At 39.4% G+C, this 24612-nt stretch overlaps 2 protein-coding genes across 3 annotated transcripts; both read right to left on the bottom strand.

The window, feature by feature from the left end:
• Positions 1–1411: 1411 nt before the first annotated feature.
• Positions 1412–14025, bottom strand: mapk14a (mitogen-activated protein kinase 14a). Of its 2 annotated transcripts, none has more exons than XM_053318388.1 (12): positions 13634–14025; positions 10811–10940; positions 10577–10635; positions 7027–7138; positions 6842–6871; positions 6483–6530; positions 6252–6366; positions 6102–6173; positions 4785–4864; positions 3170–3248; positions 2804–2977; positions 1412–2679 (listed from the first exon to the last, which is right to left on the bottom strand). In XM_053318388.1, exons 1-12 carry the CDS (start codon positions 13750–13752, stop codon positions 2615–2617), a joined length of 1083 nt encoding a protein of 360 aa, XP_053174363.1. In that variant the 5' UTR covers positions 13753–14025; the 3' UTR covers positions 1412–2614. The 2 variants fall into 2 exon arrangements, with proteins under 2 accessions (XP_053174363.1, XP_053174362.1); XM_053318387.1 differs by lacking the exon at positions 4785–4864 and adding an exon at positions 5261–5340.
• A 1371-nt stretch (positions 14026–15396) lies between these two features.
• elapor1 (endosome-lysosome associated apoptosis and autophagy regulator 1) lies at positions 15397–23204 on the bottom strand. Its single transcript, XM_053317455.1, has 20 exons — positions 23041–23204; positions 22797–22944; positions 22532–22612; positions 22293–22398; positions 22042–22191; positions 21635–21723; positions 21286–21463; positions 20532–20660; positions 19974–20064; positions 19736–19841; positions 19489–19626; positions 18331–18594; positions 17545–17721; positions 17310–17460; positions 17052–17145; positions 16740–16841; positions 16437–16563; positions 15900–16078; positions 15618–15783; positions 15397–15536 (listed from the first exon to the last, which is right to left on the bottom strand). Exons 1-20 carry the CDS (start codon positions 23187–23189, stop codon positions 15444–15446), a joined length of 2718 nt encoding a protein of 905 aa, XP_053173430.1. The 5' UTR covers positions 23190–23204; the 3' UTR covers positions 15397–15443.
• Between the last annotated feature and the right edge of the window lie 1408 nt (positions 23205–24612).

The raw sequence follows: 24612 nt of genomic DNA on the forward strand, positions 1-24612 counted from the left end.
ACTTTCACTGTATGACAGTCAGGGTTGGGAGGTTGGGGGTTACAGATTACTAGAAACCTTATTTAAAATGTAATAAGTAATGTAACTATTTCAATTACTTAAAGTAATGTAACTTATTACATTTTATTATTTTGATTACTTCTCTGATATTTTTAAAATGTTTTCAAGTGTACCCATTAAGTCCACCAAAATCTATGTTCAGGTGTTTTTCATGGACAAACTGACATTATTTATAAGGGAAATATTTTCTTATAAAGCAAGATTGATCATTTGAAAATATATTCACGAGTTCATGTAGATTTTGGAATATAGAATAAAAATATTTTATGAAAAAAGTCACAAGTATGGCATGAGCTTAATTGGTACTCGTGACACCATTTAAGCCCATGTGTGCTCCAAATAAACCCACATCATGATTTGTTTACAAAATATATAAAAAAGTATTTTTCAAAGACTTAAAAACAGCAAAATATGTATTCAATAACATATTAAATATCACAATAGGAAAAAACACTCCTCCTGAGAAAAATCTTAAAGGTCTGACTTCAGATGTAACCTCCTTTGTAATTATCTTTCATAATCATTTTCATAAGTACTAATAATAATTTAACTACACATTTTTCTCAGTAACTGACAGATTACAGAGATTTATTTTGTAATTAAATTATGTAATGTTGTTACATTTAAGTAGTTTCTCCCTAACAGATGACAATGAATTGTGTGAAATGATCTGATAAATTAAAATGGTAACACAAACAAGCTGTCAGATTGTTATATGTAAGATCCACTTTAGAAACTAAAATTAACACTGGACCCACACCAGCATTGGTATTAGGGTGCATATTTGGAGCTTGACTTGATACTTAATTTGGAAGTTTCACGGTTGATAGCATATCGTCTGATATTTTTATTTTCATGACATGAATTTTAAACAAATATTTTGGAGTTGTGACCATGTACTGAGCAAGACAATTTGCAGTTGAAAAATAAACTTATTGAGGACAGTTTCTAAATTACCACAAAATCCTAAATTTGGCCTTTCAGTCATGCTATTTCTGTTTTTTATCTGACAACAAATGTGTCAAAATGTATCTGTGATAAGATAACATCTGGACTCTGGTCAATAAACCAGACTATACTGAGACAGGTTCATATGATTTAGGGCACCAACAGCATTATGTATAAAAATTGGCTAAATAGGCATGTGACTGGCACCTGAATGTGACATTTAAAAGAATAAATACAGGCAACACTGAAAAACAGGAAGAAATGCACCAATGCCTCAGTGGACTAAAGGCTTGCATTTAAACTGTTAATACTGTAATATTTTATCATTTTGTATATCAAGTGAAATAAGTGAACCTAATGATAAAGTCAACATGCTGTTGAGGCAATAAAAAGAAAATGTGTGTCTCTTAAAAATAAGTCTTTATTTGTTAAACAAAGGACTGAAGATAGTAGTTACTCTGCTGGACTGAAAATAGTTTAAGGGATCATTCGATTGTTGTTTATAAATACCACCTCCACAAAGTATAAATACATCTGAAATCCCTCTTTTACACATTTAAGCAGTATTTCTATTAGAGGTTTTAGCACGACAATTAAAATTCCTGTAAACACACTCTCACAGACACACAAAGTCTTTAAACTGATGTACATGCTAAAAGTGATTGCTTAATAAGAACCACAAAAAGTAATCACAAAGATTTCTTTTAAAAATATGGCACAGATATTTACATATTTTTGAGAGGAGCGCGTCGCCATGAATATTATTTTTTTCCTATTTAGGTGGTGAACAGCACCATCCTTTAAACAGCAGAGGCTCAGATTCTTCTGTGTAGCCAAAATGTGTCAAAGAGTCTCAAGGGCTTTCATTTTATCTCCTAACATTAGATTTAAACCTGACACAGCAACTAAACTATCAAAATAAAATGCGTAATATCCTGTTGAGCACTTCAGATCAGTGACGTCACAGAACAGGCACATTTTCAAATTGTCAAACACATAAAAACATAAAATCTACTTCTGTCACAGATATGAAACCCTTCAATGTAATCTCTTTTTAAATATAGGAACAATAATGGTGATAACAAGATCAGAAACCGCTTTACAAATACACGTGACCCAGTGCTGTATCTGTTAGCTTGGCAGGGTGAGTGGCAGACTAGCATATTCTTTTTTTCAATTGATAGACACAAAAGCTTATTCATAAGTTACTCAATAGAAAATTTAAAACACAAAATAGCACAGCTATAGGTCCAGGTGTTTCAGCATCTCAGTGTCACAGTGATGAGTCATCAAAGTCTAAATAAAATTAAAAAACAAAATCTGATGAATATAAAATTATTTCAGCTATTGGAAAGAAGTGACCTTTCCCAGCAACAGACCATCAACATTAGTGGTTCATAAATAAGAATAATAATCTCTTCCTTCCTCCGTGCTGGTAATGATCCCCTTACAAGAGCTAAACATGGAGCACGTTTTGTCGATTAATAAAGACTGATAAAGCCGCTGGCAGGCACTCTGATACGTGTGTGTCTGAGAGTAATAATGCATATGTACGAGGTTGTTAAAAATCGTCGGATGCCGGGGTCGTTGTGTGAAGCACTTCTCATTATTCCATGTCATCTTCGTCAAATGCAGGTGGCTCAAAACTACACAACTCCTCGTAGGTTAATCCTGTAAGAAATGAGAAAATGTTATGAAATTCAAATAGTTGAAAGGTTCCTCTTTTCTATTTCCATTTTTACAGTTTAAAATGTTCTAATAAGTATTACGATTATGGTGTAGCATAATGACATACGTTTCCACTCTTCAATCTCCAGCTCACGGCTCTCAAAGCTCTGGTCGTACGGGTCAGCCTCAGGCTCATCATCTGGATCGTGGTACTGAACAAAGTAAGGGTGGGCCAGAGCCTCGGCTGCTGTTATCCTCCTGTCTGTGTCCAGAACCAGCATTTTCTCCAGGAGGTCCACAGCTTCAAAACAAGTTAACAGAGCTGGATCCAATACAGTCTATGATCCACGAATAATAATGTAACATTACACACAGTGGACAGTGAACATTTTGAAAGTATGCTTTTACAGACATTTAAAGAAAAATAATTACAGTTCAAAGGTCTTTTACCATACAGCTCCTACTGAGGAAAGTCTGATTCTTCTGGTCTTACCTTGTGGGTTGGCACCAATGAATACATCAGCAAAATTTCTCTTGGGCATGTTTGGCAAGGAGCTGATGTAATTCCTGGCCTAGGAAAATGCATAACAGTAAATCAAATGTCAACTTCCCAAGTGCAGCAACATGTCGCACACATTCAGTACTGCCCGTTTCATCATTCATTTCATGGCTACATGCATCAATTCACTGCTACTCACTTATTACAATTCTATCTACAGATGTGACTGTATCCCATAACCCTAAATGTACGTTACTACTACCAAGAGTATACTGTATATGCTGGTCTTAAAGCTTGGCCCCTCTACAGTATACTTGATGCTCATTGTTCAAGTTATTGACGAATGTTAAGAGGAAATAATAGCCGTCACCATGCACCAGTTAGTTCAGTTATTTGTTGTGTTTCCTCCTGCATGATGACGCTGATCACTGGCGTTTACAGTAAACAAGGTCCTCCTATGACAAGGAGCAGTTCTCTTACTGATCACATGACTATTTAATCTTAAATAACCACAACATAAATAAAAAACAACTTTCTTGAGAAATACCAGTGAGGCACTTGAAGTTTAAGTTTTTATGTGTGTTTGTTTCAGTGTTTTTGACTGAACTTACGCAGCTGCCATGGATATCTATGTGCAGCTTACAGCAAGCGACTGACAGTTCTGATGTTGCCTAGCAACAGCAAGATGTCTTAGTGTTTGAAATCAGAGCTGGAGGGGGGAAAACATTGTGGTGGGCTCTCTTTTTGTAAGATGTCTGGTTAAAGTTTTTATGCTGTGTATTATATTTGAATATTGTTTGCAATAAAAGAAAAAAAAGAAAAAACAAATTCAGATTTGCTTTGGAAAAAGAATAATGAGCCCCAAGTATTCTGCAAAAAAAGACCCTGCTGTCTTCTTATTCTGTGTGACTGACAACAAAAACACTTGTACTTTACCAGTCATTCCTGATCTGATAAAAAAAACAACTTCTCAGTATAACAGTAAAGTTTACTTTGCAGACTCATCACTTACGATGAAAAATCAGAGGTCAATTACACAAAAACAAGATAAGAGAGGAAAGGAGGCAAGTTTCAAGAAACGCAAGACAAAAACAAAGAAAACCACAGAGGGAAGCATCTTTCACACACATAGTGCTGTTAGTGCCTACTGTGATCACCGACAGTAAGCCTTGCTGTTGCTCACAGTGTGCAGGTTTAATTCTGAAATGCATTTACAACAGAAGTTAAGAGTTTCTTGTGGCAATCGCTGCTACAATTACATGCAGCAAACAAGCGTGTCACATTACTGTCATTAACCTGAAACACAAAACTAACAGACTCCTTACATCCCAAAGTCATAGTATTTAGAGCCTTGTGATTTCATTGGAGTGGCTAATAACTCCTTGCTTGATCACTTCAGACAATTTGTTACACTAAGATGAACTAGAATTTGGATCTATTGCTACTTTTAATATTTTGTGAATGGATGTATGAAACACTGTTGACATGAACACAATATACTGAGCTAAGAGCTGTGTTGCTTTATAAGTAAAAGGGACAGTGCAAAGCAGCAGGTCTGGCCTTCATACCGCTGCTCTGCCGTCTCCAGAAAGCATCTGATCCCGCTCACCTCATGGCTCGGCATCCTGCTTATTAGAGATGCTGGGGGCGTTCCTGTCAGACGCATTATCTGCTGAAGCTGGTTTATATCTATGAAGCTTGTGTCAAGGGGAGTATAGCGACAGGGCAGAGTTGGTTAAAAAGCTGCTTCTCAATCTCAACGCATCAGATGCACTGCAATGTTATGTTGAAAAGCTTTGAAGCCAGATGTGGCAAGAATAGTTAAATGAGGGATTGTGAGATTTAGAGGACAGAAGCAACACCATAGTCTGCATTAAAGTCAGTGAGCTCAATCAACAGGAAACACAATATCATTTACTTGGTTAAAGAGGCAGAAAGTCTTACATGTTACTACAAACCCACAAAGAAAACATGCTGTCAATGAGGTAACGGATACGTAGAGTTACTGCACAGCAGATTTGGCAAGTTTGAGCAGAAAATTGGTTAGAGAAAAAACAAAAACCTTGCATAACTTTGTGAACTCACAGAATCTGAAGATATTTTCATCAAGAGCTCGGGCCCGGGTGTTCCGACGAGCAGCATGATTAGCTTCAACTGATCAATGTCTACCAGCACAGGGTAAAGGAAGACCAGACGCTGGACAAGGGAGAACTTGTGATTTGACCTGTAAGTCTTTATCCTCCTCGTGAAACTTTAGGAATCATGTGTGATAATTAAAATTCCTCTGCATTTTGCTTTTGTATTTCACACATGAGACAGGTCAAAACAGCAGACCTACACATACTGCACATCTGCACAGAAAAGAGCAGAAAAAGTCTCTGAAATGTGAACACTGTGGGAGAATTTTATAATGACAGGAAAATAGTGGAGGCAGAGGACAGCCGTGTTTTGCATCTACTCACAAGCTTAGTCATTAGTCTGAAAACACTGGCAGGGGGAGAGAAAGATAAACACAACTCTAAGCACAGACACTGCAGATTGATAGGCTCATAGAACGGCTGGCTATGGTGCAGGCAGATGGACCCAAGCCAATGATGCATACTGACAGTGTAGGAAGAGTTGAAGCACGCCAGTGAAACAATAGCGAAGGGCATGTGTCAAGCCAGAAGGAAGTGTGGAGACAGGTTCAAACAACGCTACACTTTTTAACAAAAAAAACAAAAGCAAAAGCTCCGGCAGTGTCGTGTTTGAAAAGGAAAGCAGAAAAGCAGGTTTTCATTAGAGGACAGAGAGGAGAAGCACTGCAGATCAGGTCCTGCTACTGTGCTGGCATATAAAAACAATATGTAAGCATCATAAATCAGAACCATAACAATGTCAGTGAGTGTTAACTTGTTTGATTTGTTACGTAAATTAAAAAGGATACGGTCAGTGCCAGGAAACAAAGTTCTTCCAGTGAGAAGTTCTGCCATTATACATCCCACTGACCAGATATCCACTGAAAGACAGAAAAGCACAAAATTTAACTCTTCTGTCATGATGTATAGAGGCAGAAAGCCTTTTGAATGTCATCTACCTGTCATGTTGTAATGCATCCAGTTCAACATGATCTCTGGGGCACGATACCAGCGGGTGGCCACGTAGCCAGTCATCTCATCGTCGGTGTGCCGTGCCAAACCAAAGTCCAAAATCTGAAAGCAATTTATGTTAAAAAAAGAAGCGTTTGTTTGTAAAATGTTCACATTTGCCACTCTGGGCAGATTCAGGATGAAATCACATTTTAAAATAAATGCAGCAGCACACTCACCTTCAGTTCACAGTCTTCATTCACTGCCAGGTTACTAGGTTTCAAATCCTGAAGGTAGGAAAATGTGAATTTGTATAAGTGTTAGCATACTCATAGACATAGACTATATCTGTTTGAATGACTTTACTATATCTACTTTTCATGAATGATACTATCTGTCTATTCTTGAGATAAAAAACTATTACTTAATTAACAACATGTCCTGTTTACGACATTCTTTCCCTTCACTGTTTCACAAGTCAGACTATGCCAACTGGAAGCTGCCATAAACCCTGACACACTTCTTTTTTTTTCCCAAACTGCGTTACGGACAAAGTGACATTTTTTATTTCATGGATGAATTACAACAGGGCACTTACTCTATGAATGATGTCTGCTGAGTGGATATACTTGGGAGAGAGACAAAGGAGAACATAGTTATTAAATGACATCATCAGTTTAGATATGTATTAATTATCCTCACTAACACTGCAGTACAATGTATAAACAACTGTAAATAAATGTGTCCAACATGAATGTTAGCAGAACAGCTTTATAACCTCACCTTTAACCCTCGGAGTATCTGGTATATAAGGAACTGCACGTGGTCATCTGTGAGTTTCTGACATTTCACTATGTTGTTGAGATCAGCCCCCATTAAATGAGTCACAAGATACCTGGCAATCAGAAAAGATGACCGTCAGTTTAATTAGTTGCAAATATCAGAGAGCATGCCAATGTTTTCACACTTCATAAAATGCCAGATGGATATAAATGAATGCATTTGCTCTTCCAAACATTTTTCCCAGAATTGTTTGCAGTCAGAAACTAATTTCCCATATGGCAACATGAGCTTAAACCGATTTAGCTGCTACTTCTTTTCTGTCCCGTTTCTCTACAGAGACACCGACAGGCCAAGCCCTTCACAAATGGAATGTCGTTTAACAACACACATAGATAAATGGGCTTAATGGGGCTGCATCTGTGGATAATTCAAATCTAATCCCAGAGCTGTTTAAAATGCCCAAACAGCACTTAGAAAAAAGCAAGAGCAGGATGCTACAGTGGCACTTTTGCAGCCAAAATACACGGAGCCATGTGCTTCTTTCGTCAAGTCTGCTGCTCAGCAAATACCCATTTTATGAATACTCTTCTATTCTCACACAGCGCAGAGCACGGCCTTAAAATAGTACCTGGTTGCGCTTGAACTTGTTCTCAGAGGCGCACAGGGACACGGACACTCTCCAAAAGTTCACCCGCCTTGGAAAAAAAAGGGATATAAATAGTGACCTCTGTTTTCCCATCTCCTATAGAAACAGGAGCAAGGCTGGAGCTTTGAGGAGTCTTACCACAGTGCTGTGAGTCAGTCTGTATTTTTAGAGCGGAGGGGAACCACATTTACAGCACCTGCATATCTGAGATGTTTCTCAGTAATCACACTGCTTGCAGAACCTTTCCAGTGTTCCAGCAGATGTGAATATAAAGACAGCCATATTTGCTCCTGATGCCAACAATATACAGCTTGTGACTCAGCAGTTATTCTCCTATTCAGTGAGAGAGAAAACTTCACAGCATGAGCACGTTTACACACCGTCCACCTATTCTCTCCCTGTTTTTCCTTTAGCCATGAGCCCAGTCTCGCGCACCGCCTATTAATGACCTTGTATTGCCTTCAGTCCTCCATGACATTATGCTAATCTGGGAGGAGGGAGGGGCACCTTAGGAGGACAGCTCTCCATTTCAACAGCAGACAGTCACCACTGCTCAAAGTGTCAGAGAGTTACAGCACATTTCTCTGCATAGTAATGCTCAGATCTGCAATATATAATGCCTTTCTGCAAGATAAAAAAAAATATATCTCATTCACAAAAGATATCACCTCTCATTACAGCTCAATTTCATGTCAAATGCGAAAAGGTCAAGCAGCGAAGCAGTGCTGCACACTGCACAGGAGAGAGAGAAGCTATTCAGGGAGATGACTGGGGAGCAGAGGCAAAGTTCAGCAAATTACAACTCTCTGATCAGCTCCAGCTGTCAACGTCCTAAGACATTTTCACACTTTGCATTAAAATGCATGTTCTGTGACCTGACAGTGGACAATTCTTAATATAGGCATGAACAGACCTGAAAACCAACCAGAGCAGTCAGGAGGTCATATGCAGTGCAGCATTGATGCAGGGTTTTCTGAAACTAAAACCACCTCTACTGACATTGTAAATTATTATACTTTTATGAAACTTAATATAACACCTCTGTGGTTGCAGACTACATCCATATCTGTATTCAAGTCATCACTATATTGACATGTATGATTCCAGTGAATAACTTGTAGTGAAAAAAACATGCTGTCTTCACTTAGACTATTAAACTTTACCATAATTAGCGTATGAATTTGTTAATTTGGCCCAAAATGTGTTTTGTAAGGTCACAGTGACCTTTGATTAAAACCAAATCTAAATCAGTACATCCGTGAGTCCAAGTTGGACATTTGTGACAAATTTAAGATATTCCCTCACAGCGTTCCTGATATATCACATTCATCAGGATGGGATAGACGGAGGGACAGACAATCCTAAAACATAATACCTTCAGCCATGGCTGTCGCCAGCATGGAGGCATAATAAAACTCTGGATGACTGCCAGAGATGATATGTAATGCCTGGATTTTCATCATGTGCACCATCTCTGACAACCAGGAAACTTGAAAGAACATCAACCTTTAGTGGAACAACAGCACACGTGATCCTTCACACAGCAAATGCCTAAACGCCTAAACAATGTCCTCGGGGGAAATCCCTGGAATGTTAGCACATCCCTGAAGCAGCCCCAGTACTGTTTAACTCTGCACTGTTCATGGCCCAATTTACATCCTGCATTAACATGTGATCTGTACCTGGATAGTGACATCTGACACATACATTTAGACCCAGTGTTGATAAGTGCTCTTATTATCTTGATTCCACCAACACTGTGAGCAGATCTCAATATGCAAAATAGCTAAGTGAGGCTGGCGGACTTGTCAACAAACATGGCACGACCCAGCTCAAGGTATGCAATGCTGTGAATTCAATTTGGCAGTGAATGCTTACAGGAGCCCAAATGAACATTGAAACTGGTTTTTCTTACTGTAGTCATTCCTCCTGTTCACACTGACAGTTAGAAGATCTCTTAATAATGGAGTTTCAATGTAAGTGACAGCACCTTGCATTACATGTTTTTCCTCATCCAGACAACATATCCTGATATAGATTGCATAATGTGAAGTGTAAATGGGGTGGCAAAAAATAAAAAACTTCCCAGAGAGCACTGTTGCCTCGCCTGAAACTAAAAAACTAAACTAAACTAGAACATATTCATGTAGGTTTCCTCCCACTCTGAATTACAGGCATGTTAGGTATTAGAATAATGCTGCCAATACTGATGACCAAAGCCTTAGATATGAAGTGGGTCCATGACTGCTGCACTACCCACTCCCCACTGCTCTAAAACATTCAGGATGAGTCAAATGTAGAGGATTATTTTCCATACAGTAGTGTATGAAGATAAATGGACAGGGGTAAGATACATTGGATTTAAAGTGCTCAGTTGAGACACATTCTTGTGCCGAGTGTCGACTGAAATTCATTGCGATTCGATCTTGATAAAAGTCACTCGGTGTGTAGAGAAGAGAAAGAGTCTCACATTCCACACATGACGGGGGAGGCAGCGGACACGTCATTGTCTAGTGGTCCACTTCCCATTTCTAACAACTTTCAACATCAACAAACAACAAGTACCTGTGTGTGAACAGCAGAGCAGCTACACTCTGTTTCACAAAGCCAGAAATCAGGAAACAAAGGGAAGGAAGCTGGTGGTGAAATAATTCTCTGCAGGCAGACAGTGAATAACTAACAGGCCGAACGATTCAAGAAATGTTCCAGTGATTTCAGTCTGCTGGCCCGCCTCCAGGTGCTTCCCAGTCATGAGTGTCTTCTGCTGAGAAACTACAGGCAGCACTTTGTTGAGCACTGATGTTTAACTTGTTGCTGAGGTGACACCCTGACCCCAGGCAAAGAGCCATTGTGAGGAAAAGGTGGAGTAAACATCATTATTTTAAACAAACACATTCAACTTACACATCGGTGAATTCCTTCAGAGAGGTAGCAGGACTAAAGACATCCAGGAGTCCGATCACCTGCAGAAAAAAAAAAAAAAAAAATCACATCAGCACCCCAAATAACAAGGAGTAATACAAATAAGACTTTGATTGACTGGAATTGTCTAAAGGCCACACATGGAGAGGCCTGGTATAAGCAGACATTTTATGTTCATTTCACACGAGATAGGGGAAGAGAAACAAGTTGACTCACATTTTCATGTTTCATGTGCTTGAGCAACCGCAGCTCTCTGTATGTTCTCTTTGCATGAATGATTGACTGAAATGGACGAGAGAGCTTCTTCACAGCAATCTTGAAGCCAGTCTTCATATCATAAGCAGAACTGTGAAAAAAGTGTGACAACATTGAAGAATAAAAGTCAATAAATACACTTGCATTTGTTACCAACACCTGCACTTTCTAACACATACTGAACAACAAGTGATAACAATCAAATGACTTGGCTGCTTTTTTGAGGTTCATTTCAAGTGGTTTATCATTTGATTTTTAAGCAGATGAGAAAAACTGTTTTACAATGCTCAGAATGGGCTGAGTTTGCTCTCAAAAAACAAATTAGGTGCAGTAAGAGCTGGTGAAGGCTAAGGAAAGAGCGACATCAGCAGAAAATGTCATCTCTCAGCAGATTGGGAGCAGCCTTGCCTGCAGTTTGTTAGGTGCTCTGAAGACTCACTGTCTCCAATCCAAACACATCACTTCCTCCAGCTCAGCTCACCTAAACACTGTCATGGCCGCTCAACAGCCACCTGTGACAACTGCTGGGACTCAGAGTGGAGTGCACTGCGACTGGGCAGCAATATCACAAGCTGTTGAGGTCAAAATATCCAATGTTTTCCATTCATAGCAGCCAAACCTGATCTCTATTTTTGGCAGAGTCTTAATAGAAAACATGATGCTCATGAGTCAAGCTATCATACATGCATATCTGTCAAAAAATATCCACAGAAATGGTGATTCCTGTAAAAGTAAGAATAAAACTAAATGGAAAATCTCATAAAAGACAACATGCATTCCAGAGAGTGAAAATAGGCCACCCAAGTTTAAAAAAAAAAAAAAAAAAGAAAAAAAAGGAGCATCTCAAGGCCTCTGGCTGATTTGCGTCAGTGATGACATTTAAATAAAGCTACACAGATATCGACTGATTTGATGGTTTCACACATTTTACTACAATGATAGTCAAGTATGGATAATATTACAGCTGAAACAATTAGCTGATTAATGGAATAGTTGACACCTATTAGATTAATCTCCAACTACTTTGATAATCAAATCATCATTTTGAGTCATTATTTTAAGAAAGAAAATGTACCAATTCCCTGACTCCAGCTTCTCAAATGTGAATATGTTCTGGTTTCTTAAGTCGTCTGTGACATGAAACTGAATATCTTTGAATTTTAGACTGTTGGTCAAGATAAATAAAACATCTGAGGACATCACCTTGGGTTGCAGGAAACTATGGTCAACATTCTTAAAAATGTTCTGATACTTTACAGACTAAACAACAAATAGAGAAAACACATTAATCAGCAATGACAAAAATATTTAGTGGCTGATATCAAATATGAGTCAATTTCTGATTAAGACAACTACATATGATTATTAGTGTTTTTGACATACTGTAAGATATTCAGGTATTTGCCATCTCAACATTTTACCACTAATTCAGGTCGTGCAGCTCAAGTATAAATAAACTGGTCATCAATACACAGTAAACCTAGGGCAGAGTCCATCATGTAAACATTGACAATATAAGACAGTGTGCTGGTTTGGGGGGAAAAACAATTACAGTCTGGTGAGCAGCGGTAATCTGACCAGCAACAGATTATCCTATTGCCCAGCAACAGCACAGCTGTCCATTTCGATTTGCAAAACAAACATCTGCCCACGAAACCAAGTGCACCGCTTACAATGTTGTGTCCTAGATAGCATCAGCACAACCAATTTAATCACCTCCTGTGAGAGCTCACCCTTTTGCCACCAAGCAGCATCAAAGAACTCCACCTTAACTGTAAGATCCTCTGATATGGAGCACAAATCAACAAGTATTATCTCATCTGTACTGGAAACATGAATTATTCTGTGCTGCAAATGAATTTATTACTGCGGGTCTGAGAGATGTGTAGTTATTAAGTTTATCATGTTTTCCTTTTGACTGGAAAATACATTGATAATTATATTTTGATAAGAAAAGTTGAAAAGTTGTGCACTTATTAGGCCAAGTCTTACAATTACAAATTGCCTTATTTTTGTAACAAATAAATTCTTTGTTTAGTTTATAAAATGTGAGAAAACCACTCAAAAACTGTAAGCTATTTCATATACACTGATATGTGATAATAACAAGATGAAACCAAAACCAAATCTGGGGGGGGGGGGGTAAATATATAAAATACTCTTATGGAAAAAAAACAAGTGCCACAAATATGGTCACATCATCAATATCAAATTAGACAGTCAAACATTGTTCATATTTGTTCTCCAGAGCTTTCCAAGACACATTTAGCAACATCCAACAATATGGGCTCACCTCTTCCTCATTTATTGTGATTACAGTTTACACTAATATGTGAGTTAAATCTGTTTCTGAATGATACACTTGTGGCAACAGGCTCTGTCTCTTCAATTTGGAAGAAACTGGTAGTAAAGAGTCAGTTGTGTGATTGTAATGTGCTCACTTTAGGCAGATTAAAAAAAAGAGTCCCAAACTCTTTGCTACTTGTTCCGCAGGTCAGAGTTACGGTGCAGTTTCTTGCAGCAGGTCTGAAGTTAACATATAAGAAGCTGTGTAGGTTAATTACACGTTTTAAAAGTAGATAAAATTAGATATAAAAACAAGTTAAGAGGGTTTATTGTTGTTGAAATCACATCGTGGCTCCACCTTGTTAGCCAGCAGTCTGGATAAGCTAACCTAACTTTAGCCTCTGCAGCGCAGGCCTCGTCTAAATGAATGGGAGTGAAGTTAGGTGACAAGACTGCACGCACACACACACACACCACATTACACAAAAGGTGGTTTACCAGACGGATCCGTAGGCACCAGAGCCCACCGGAGACAGGCTTTGGTACTGCTCCGGGACTTCCCATATCGTCTTGTTGACCTCCTGCCGATAAAACTTTGGTCTCTCTTTCTGCGACATTCCTGCAGAACCGACAGCCGACCACCGACCTGACTTTCTGCTCTGAGGTGGATCTCCGAGCCCTGCAGGCTGCAGCCGGAGCTCAACTTTCCCCCGAGTTGCGAAAAAAAAAAGAGGAGAGCCTAGACGAAATGTCGGTCGTCGTTGGAGAACTTTCTATAATATGAAGTTTATAGGGCTGTCTTTCTGGGAAATGTTTTTAAAAATCCCCCTCGTCAGCTGCATGCACGTTTTTAAAAACCTTCACCGTGTTTGTCCCTCACTGCGCTCAGACTGCTCCGAGTTTTCACAACGACTGCTTGCGACACACCTCAAAGTATCGCGAGATAAAATAGGCATGAGACACAGCTGAGGATAGTAACTGAAAAAAATGCTGTTTTAAATAAGACTTCAAAAAACTCATGGATTTAAACCACTATATACGAAGATTATATTTATATATATACACTTCCATTGTTTAAGTAACACGTGTTGTACTTAAGCCATGCAGTGTGCTATCATTTTGTTATTATTGTATGTTCTGTGTTTGTGCCTCATGCAGTGTGATCATGGTCTTGAGTCAAATAAATCAATTAAAATTAAATGAAAAGAAATGAAACAAATGCAGAAGTATGCAGCATAGAAATATATTGAAAGTTCCAAAAGTTAGAAAGCAATTGAAATGAACTCTTGACTAAATACATTGCATTGTTGCTTACATGTCAATGCATCAGTAACAACAATGCTTAAAATATTTACCAACTTTAGTATTGTGTTATATTCCAGCACTGCTTATAACTTTATTGCATGAAATATACAAATACAGATGAAGTATGCAGCAAAAAGTAAAAAACAAAACATTTACTACAACATAATATTGCTTACACATTAATGCCTCAGAACTCAAGAAGTGTCGAGAAGTATACCAAAACTGCATACTCCAGAATAAATACATTTAATTATATTCCACCACATCTTGTATTTATGTTTGTTTTATCAAGATATGGTATTTAAGATAAGTGTTGTGGAAAAACAGAATTCTTCCATGTAAAAGTTGCTGAAACATAAACACATAACATTAAAGCAAAATATATTAAAACTATTAATTATGTTATACGAAGTGATATTTTCATTTTCAGGAGCACCTCAAGGCAGCATCAGGGGGTCGTCTTAATTCCTAGAGATGCACATTTGTGGCTTTTTCTTGTAGAAACTGTCTGTACGTTAAAGCAAGATTATATCAAAATGTTTGGGTGCAGCTGAAAATATTATCAAAAGTTCACATATTCACACAATATCCAATAACTTTATAAGACTGAACAGATGGGTCTAATACAAAAACAGGACAGCGTAATAAAAACAAAAGGGGACAAAAGAAAAATGTACAATACAGTTACAGAAAGATGTACAGTTTTAAACGTCTACAAAAAGTGTAACTTTATCCACAGTTTGGTTCTTAGGTCATTTGTGAAATATACCCTGTGCTTTGAAAATACAGCATATCCCCAATATGGAGATTTTGTATTTAATCATTAGGTTTGGCAATATAAAATATGACAACAGAATAAAAATGTCACTCTTTACATGATCTTAAACTATTGCTTCGCTTATCTCTGTTTCCTGTGACTTCATGGAGACGTCCCTCTGTGATGTCAAACTGTTTATCTATGTCAACACTTCCTCTTCACTCTGATAGGACGATCTGTTCATCTTCAGATTTCAGCATCATAGGAGTCGTCGTCCTCCATTAGCCGGCGTGAAGATGACGACTTAAGTGGAACTGAGTCAAATCCATCCGATGTTCTCTGAAAACACATCAATAACCACATGAAGCATGAAAAGCTATCGTATAACTCTGTGTGTGTCCTGATGGAAAAGTTACTGACCTCACGTGAGAAGGACTTAATTTTGGTGAAGAAGGATTTCTTCGTGAGGTCCATGAGGTCGTCCTCTGCGTCCTCTCCCTCCATTATTGCACAGCTGTCTGCTCCGGGCAGTTCACACTCTTTACCCCCAGAGGTCATCATTAGCTTGGAGTATTTATACTGCAACCTGCCGACAAAGGATGACAAGAATAAGATGTTGCCAAGTTTAAACTTTAATCTTGGTTAGTAGTATGATATATCAGTGATTATGGAATCATTAAAGGAAATATGAAGCTGTCTCACTTGCGTGTCTTCTTCCAGAAATAGCAGCTGATACTGATGAGCAGCACAGCAGCAATCACTCCCGTGGAAACACCAAACTTGAGCCAGAAATCCAGAGTCACACAAGCACTGACTTTTTGAGCTGGTAGGGACTCTCCTCCGTAACACTGCAACGGCTGCTGCCACACGTAGGTGGTTCTCTGAAACACACAAATTTAAAGTTTATTTGCCTTGGTAACATACTGGTTAACTACTTTAATCTTAAGGTGTTCAGTCTTAAATGTCCCAATAAAACTTAGGAAGAACATCATGTTCCAGTTCTTGTCCACTATATCTACACTTAGAGTACTTAAAGTGAAATATTCACAACTTCTTGTACATAATTTTATACATATATACATATATATATATATATATGTTATGCAGTCTGACATAATTGGTATTTTTGAAAAAGTTAAGGTTTTAGAGTTTATAGTTTTTGAAGGGCCTGTGATAGATTTGCAGGGTTTTGGAGGTAAAAAATGTTTTGTCAGTATGTCCATGCCTGTGCAGAACTACCTGTATTCCCTGGACACAAGCACTGACAATCTCCCTGTAGTGGTTTTTGGTACAGAGTGGACATGCATGCTGGCTCTGCCACAGAAAGTGGAAAGTACATCCATCACACGTCCCCTCTGAGCAGTTACTGTCAAGGAAAACCAGATAAGAGAGATGGTTACAAGTTATATGCAATACATTTTTTAAAAACATCTCAGTTTTGTTCACTTTTCAGCCTCAGAGACCCAAATATGGCTGTTGAAAACACAGCATGTGTCCAATCAAGTGCTGTCAAAAATTGAGCTTGGTAACAGTGTAAGATACCTCGGTAGTGTGATGTGGTCTTTGACATTCACTGTGGGATCACATCTCAGTCTGATGGTGGCTGACCTGCCTCGTTTACAAGCCTGAGTTGCCTCTCTAGACCTGGACACATTCCAAACACGACGAGAATAAAGATCTTCTGTTCAAACATATGATTTACTTTAAGAATAATGTTGATTCTTTACATTTCATTACTAAACAAGTGATCAAACTTCCAGCATCAGATATTTGCAAGTAAAATATGTAGTTGAAAGCACCACAATGGTTGTGTGAAATAAATGAAAATAAATAAAAATGTGTGATATTACTTACTTGTAATAAAATATGACATCTGGCAGGCCGGATGCAGCAGGGAACAGCCATTTTGGAGAGGAGATGCCGTTCAGGGTCATGTCAGTGGTTATACCTTGAGAATGAGAAGACATATCTGATGTAAGACTTGCACACAGTGTAAACCTCTGGTTCCCAACCATTTTATTTCATTTTTGTTTTATCCTTTGAGAACCATGAATGAAATAAAAGTGCATCCTCTAATTTACAGTACTGGATGCCTCAGTAGTCAGTCCATACCAATGAGTTGGTCACCAATAAGGAAAGGCTGTGACGACACCACACTCTCACTCCTGATGTCAGAGGGAACCACAGTGGACTGGCAGACATAACCTTTGACCTGTCTCTGGCTCTCTGTCACATTGTCCACACAGGTGGCCAGTGCCCGGCCCTGCAAGAGAAACACGACGGGTTAAAACGTAAGTCAAAATACATTTTTACAAAAAGAAAAGTCATCAGGACTGCAGCTTCTCACCTCTTTCCCACACAGACCCACATTAAAGCGATGGAAATATCGCAGGCCTTTGTTGGTGAACCTGGGGCTGCTGTGGAAGCCGGTGACATTGGTCAGAAGAGAGAAGTCATAGTGCAGCAGGGCTCCGCCGCTCGTGTGCATGTCCAATGTACAGTCACTGAGACAAGCTGTGCGGGCCTGAAAGATGGAGACATTACAGGGTGACAAAATATTTGACACACCTTTCAATATGTTGCAGTCGAATACAACACCACCTCCACCATTACGACTTTGACAGCAAACACAGAGTAGAATTAACACTACATTTTCCTACAGTGTCAACAAAAACTAAAAATATATTAGCTTCATAAACGTAGAGCTTAAGAGATGAATTGTATTGGGGTGCAGTAGATTGTACAGGTGTACCTAATAAAGTGATCATAGGTATAGATTCACATTCAGTGCTGCAGCCAGGATTTTAGAAATACTGAGGTCACAACACAAGTCTAAGTACCTAAAATCAAACAAACCCCTGTGCAATAACATTCCCTGTAACAGTTTTTTCTCTCAGTTTCTTTAAAGCCATTACCAGGAATTTCATGTAATTTAATGTTTTTTACCTTAACAGTAAAATGTAGAGACAATTTGCCTTTAAGAACCCCACATTGTGTTAATTGTATTTGTAGAAAACAAACTTTCAGGTCCCCAAAACACAGAGGACATGAACTTGTGTCCTACATATGTTTATGTATTAAAAGATTTAGATTTATTTTGCATCAACAATTTTTCAGGGTGCAGGATTTGTACCTTGTTTCTCTTTGTGTTTGGGCCACACTGAACACAGGCGTCCTCTCCAACAGGCAGCTCAGCTCTGATGAAGGTGTTTGGCGGGCAGCTCTTACACACTCCAGTCCCCCCAACCATGTAGTGTCCCAGTGGACAGGCGACACAAGCGGAGCTGGCTGCGGCAGACCTCATGGCACAGTGGCGACACTGAGAGGCCACACCTCCGATCACATTGGTGATGTGGATGGAATAGATTTTTGCAGCATCTGTGCTGTACTTCCTCTCCTGAAGGAGGAGAAAAGGAAGAGAAGCATTAGTTATCGTTCACCATCTGTGTCGCTTCACACACAGCTCAAAGGAGTTTTTCAGTCCATTCTCTACTTATTTCTCATGTAATACAAAAGCTATTTTATTAGTCATCCGGCTTTTCTTCATAGTGGACAGGAAGCTCCAGACTGCCCCCTGGAGTTTGAGGGTTAGGGTTAATATAATAAAATAACTGAGGGTCAAACCAGCTGTCCTCTGTCAAAGTGTGAAAACACTCAACAAATCAGCCATGATTATTGTCATAACAAATTCTAGTGATGATTTTAAATATTTACAGCCATTACCTCCAAGTATTCATTGTTAAATTAATTTGCAATTCCTAATCTATCATACAAGTCATCATAAAACATTAAATACCATGAATAAAGACCATAAATATTGTGTATCCACCATTTTTGTGTCTATGGCTAACATTTCTGGCTTCCTCTTACATCTTACTGTGGTTGTTTTCACATTTCCTATCAGCGATTACCAGCAGGTTTCCACCACCACAATGACACATAAAGAGGGGATTCAGAAATCAAATTGTAACTTAAAAATGTTGAAGGCAGCACTTTAGTGCTTTACAGAAGAAGGTAAAGAAAATGAAGAAAAGAGACAAGAATATAATTAAGTATAAACTTTTTTTGTTTTTTTAAGTGTACAAATCAAGAAATACAAAACTATAAGATCAAGAGAACTCCTCTATGTTAGATTTGGCTTTGGCTATATTACTTGAACAAGGATTTATTTCACATGAATTCCACTGAACCCTGAAGCTGCAGGTCAAGTGTGAAGAAAAGGATGAATGACAACCTATTCCTTTAAAAGTGAAGAGTGATGACTGGTTGAGTGATGAGTTGTTTCTCTCACCATAGCAAATTCTTCAGTTCGTTGAAATGTCCAGGTGAAGCTGACGGTGCTGTTGCTCTGAATCAGGTAGGAGTAGGACTGTTTCCTGTTGGTGCCTTTCCACTGCTCCACCACTTCATTATTCCACTGATTATAACCCTGCAGAGAAATAACGCTCACCTCATGTACTCACACAAGTTTAACATCTTTACATGTTTTCACTCTGAAACACACACGTGACAACAAAAGTAAAATATATTTCTCTCACCGCCAGGAAGAATAATTTGCAGTCAGCTGAACACTTTGTCTCAAAGACGAAGGTGATGCGAGATTTTTCACTCCTTTCACTGTCTTTTGCCATGGACTGAGGCGGCCTGTGGAGACATATGACATTTCATTAAACTACAAAAATAACATCCCATCTGAACCCAAATTTAGGTCACAGAGTAAATAAATGGAGAGAGACATTTATGTGTAATTCCTCTCAGAGAAATGTCTGACTTCACCTGTATCCAGGGACAGTGAGTGTGAGCATCTGATAGTCTGTGTCCTGATCCCCAGGGGTGGTGTAGACGTACTCTCCAGCCACCTCCCATGCTGTCATTACAAATGAGTCGGGGTGGGGGGTCAGTACTATGTTATTCTTACCACCACATACACAGACTCATTTACAATTACAATATTTAAAGCAGCTGTGCATCTGATTTGGAACACCACTGGCCAAACTAGTATGAACTTCTCTAACATACTTATAGAGGATTAAAATAAATATAAGTATTACTGTAACAAATGCTAAGGCTGAATATGTAAGTTCATTCTATTTACTAGCTTTTGGACATTTAGTTACAAAATCTGAAGCTGTTTTATGTGTCATTTTACAAGATCTTAATTGTTATTGTTTTTCATTTTTATCTGTGCTATCCTTCAATCTCTGGCTGTTTTGGCTAATTATTTTGATTGTGATGATTTTCATTTTTTATCTGAGGTTATTATAGGTTATTATTTGCTATCATATGTGCTCTATTCTACACTGTGTACACAAACATTTTGGTAAACCCTCTCACCTGTGTTGTGGTCGGAGTCGCTGAACTCTCTGCGATAGATAGAGCTCTTCATGTTGCTCGGCATCGTGTTCCACCATTTATACTCAAAACCCACCACTGGTTCTGTGCCAGCAGGGCACTTGGCACAAGCTGTGAGTGAATAATGTATGTTTTATAGCAATTTTGAACAGGTACAAACTCTTAACTGTCTTTTAACATCAGTTCAGAATTTCAAATGATTTCTTTCACTTGTGTCAGTTTGCCGATTTTAGATATTTTTTTTAGATTTGCGTGGCTTTGCTGAATACCTCATTCTAGTCACTGTACAGTTTGTTTCCATAATTTATGTCTGGGCTGGATTACAGTTTCATATACTTTAATAAACCCCGAGGAAGACCCAGGACACGCTGGAGAGACTATGTCTCTCGGCTGGCCTGGGAACGCCTCAGGATCCCCCGGGAAGAGCTGGACGAAGTGGCTGGGGAGAGGGAAATCTGGGCTTCCCTGCTTAGGCTGCTGCCCCCGCGACCCGACCCCGGATAAGCGGAAGAGGATGGATGGATGGATGGATGGATACTTCAATAAATGCATCAATCTGCATACACCTTACTGTGGAAACTCTTGCTGGCCTCCTTTTAGCACAAAGTTTAGCTTTTAATCTAATCTGTTGAGCGTCAATTAATCAACATCTTTGATAAGTACATATTGTATACATGTAACTACAAACAAAATCCTATCAGGCATGTAAACTGGAGAATAATGAGTGATTCTGCACCTGTCCCATTGGAGTAGAAACCATTGGTGCAGGGTTCACAGGCGGAGGAGTTGGTGACAAAAAATCCTGGGTTACATGGTGGACAGGTTTGCTTCTCTCCTGATGCTGGCAGCTTTACTGCTCCTTCAACAGTCTCGCTGCAGATCTTGGGCTCAATCCACTTGTACATGAGTTGGGTCTGAGACACACAGACATGAATACATGAACGAAGCCACCAGCGGGAAACATAATCAGTCCCAGACAATTTATATTTAAGGGAACCTAATAGTTGCACCAGATGGTTGCAGCTTTGATGCTGCGTTCACCTCTGCTGAACCTGCAACAACATGGAGTCTTTTTTCTACTGTACCTTTCCCTCAGCGTTACATGGCGTGTGGGTGTAGAAGTAGTCACTGTCTTTACATGGAGGTCTCGCTTTGCAGCTCCCTGAACCGGCCTCTGCAAAAACCCAAGCAGGAGGAAACAGCCGGGATGAAGAAAAAACACACAGCTCACATTAAGATCCAGTGATAAGACAAACCTCACACACACTGTAACTACTTAAGCAGTAAATGTAGTATTTGCATGCATGCTGTGTGTGTGTGTGTGTGTGTGCGTGTGTGTGTGTGTGTGTGTGTGTGTGTGGGGAGACATGCAAATACGTAATGGGTGTAACTTTAGAAATATCTACTACATTTATGTCAAGATAACGGAGATAATGCTCATAACTATGACTGGCCTTCATGGACAGAGCGTTAGAAATGTAAATATGCTTACCTGAAAATTTGTCTGAATCACACTGATGGCAAACAGTGGCGCCCTTGTTGGAATAGGAATCAGCAGGGCAGGGGGCACAGTGGGCAGATCCTGGATCTGCACCATAGGTGCCAGGCTTACAATGGAAACACTCTGATGTGTAGGCCACCCCTGAATGAAAACCATAAATCAACTTGTAATCATTAACAGAAAAAAGTAGTTGAGGATGGAACAAGCTGCTCTAGTCAAAGACACTTCACGCATTAATCTACCTGAGATGGCAATGTTTCTTAACAGCACAGGCTTGACAGTGCTGTCCTGCAGAGCATATGTTACAGTTCTCCAATACAGCACATTGGTGCCACTCTTCAACTGAACCTGCACAGGGTTAATGTGAAAATGAGACAAGAACAAAAGAGAGGAGCAGAGACAAAGTGAACGTCAAAATCTTCTAGCAAATGACAATCAGATGCCAGCTTGGTGTCACAAAGAGCGACAGCTACACACGAACCCTGTGTTGGCTCCAATTGTTCTGAGAGATCTTCATCCCCCGGTTATCAGAGTCAGTAGATTGGCACTGGTCATTCTGTACCTACAGGAGGGTGATATACAAACCAGAGGTTAACAAATATTACCCTTAAATCAGCCAATTTATCAGTAACAGTCATTTACAAACACAAACAATGGGACGCCTTGGGGTTAAGACATCCTCTCTCTTCCTCTATCTCTAATGAAGGCATACAGTGCTGAGAAAATGTATAAAAAACACTACTTACATAAAACTCAAAATAGATGCTGTAATCAGGGTAAGAATATTCAAAGGAGACAGTTCCAGCTTCCTTCAGGTTCACAGCGTAGGACAGTGTAGCAGTGCACTCATCTGTATTTGAAGCTATATAATCACCCTTCGGTGTCCAGGTGGAGCTAGAAGAATATCAGCAGACCATCAGAAATTGGCAGCAACCAAAACACATGAAATAAATTCTAATTTCAAATAAAGCAAGTAAGCTTTATACTAACTTGGAGCAGTCTGTGTGGACGTGGCCCCCATTAGTGTTTACGCCATGGGTGACAAAACCTGTTGGCAGGCTGTCCCACTCATCAAAGGCCACGCCGGTGCCCAGAGAGTAGGTTCCTGCAGCACACTTCTGGCACTGCTGCGACTGCATGTTGAGGAACTCTCCTTCCTTGCAGGAGAAATCTACAAGAGGACAACAACAATAGGCAATGAGCACATATTAGAGAGGTGTCATGGAGACATGAAGAGATAGACTCTGTTATTTACACAGTAAAGGTACAATACAGATTGGAGACTTGCAGAAAATGTATATAATAAGATGTAAGAGAAGGACACATACTGCATTGAGTGCCTTTGACTGGATCTGGGAGGCCGGTGCATGTTTCAGCTTTGTTTGGAATCGCCACTCTCCATCGAGACCCGAGTACGTCACACTCTGTGTACTCAAAGTGATAATCTGACTGCAAGGACAAAACACAGGTGTGAGGACAGAGGAAAGGAGGTCATTATTCATGTGAAAAAGGAATGAGGTTTCTGTTATGGAGATTGTTCTACACTTCTGGGATTCTTCCCCAAAACCAGACCAGCCTCTTTTCCAAATAAAAGGCAAGGCTAATATTTGCCAGGCAGGCCGTCTCACCTGTTGTTTTAATCTCACTTATCAAGGATGTGCTGCAGCTCTGCGCCTTGAGGGTTTATTTACTTAGCCGAGGGGAGAAATGTTGATTGGTCCAACCCTTTTGTAAACAGTGTGGTCACAGGATTTTACCACTATGCAGAGACAGCAGGAGCACCGGCACTCAGCTTTGGCTGTATTTGTCTGTCAGGTTTTAACACCTTTTCGAGACACTTACAGCAGGTGACTGACAAACACCATCCCACCCTTAATGTTGCTATTTGGGGTGTGACATAACGTTAATGGTCATGTTGTTGATATAACACCTCATGAAATAAGTCATGAATACTGAGCAAGCACACAGTTTAATCTTGAGTTTTAGTAATTGGTCAATAGGAGGCTCTAATATTCCCAGGAAGGTCATTCTACAGACTAAATTAAGCCCACACACAACCTTCTGGGATTAATGGTTAACAAAAACACAGCAGCAGCAGTAGCAGCAGCTGTGAGCCTGTGTTTTCCATTAGAGCTGCTTCATTACCTGTGTTTTAAGGATATCAGATTAACATGAGTCTGGGTGGGAGGATCTGATGTAAAATGCAACATACTGGAGGATTTACTGAAGCTTAATCGCTACTTTAAACAAACATGAGGAAACCAAGGCAACGGGACATCATGACTGCAGCGCCTCATGGTCAACGCACTGTCTGAGAAACAAACTCACCTGGTGAGTAGCCGCTACAAATCAACCTTTATAAGCTCACTAAGCCTGCAGGTCTCTAGTCCTGAATTTCCCTTTACACACTGTATCTTAATTCCACACACACTGTGCTGATGTGCAAAGTATGGTGATAAAAAGAAGAATTTTGACTACTATCAAACAATACTGTTATGCAAAATTGAAGACAGATATAAAAAGCTGAGGAGAGAACTGCAGACAATGTAACATATGGCAGTT

Source organism: Scomber japonicus, chromosome 4, assembly GCF_027409825.1.
Source record: "Scomber japonicus isolate fScoJap1 chromosome 4, fScoJap1.pri, whole genome shotgun sequence".
Taxonomy (NCBI): Eukaryota; Metazoa; Chordata; class Actinopteri; order Scombriformes; family Scombridae; genus Scomber; species Scomber japonicus.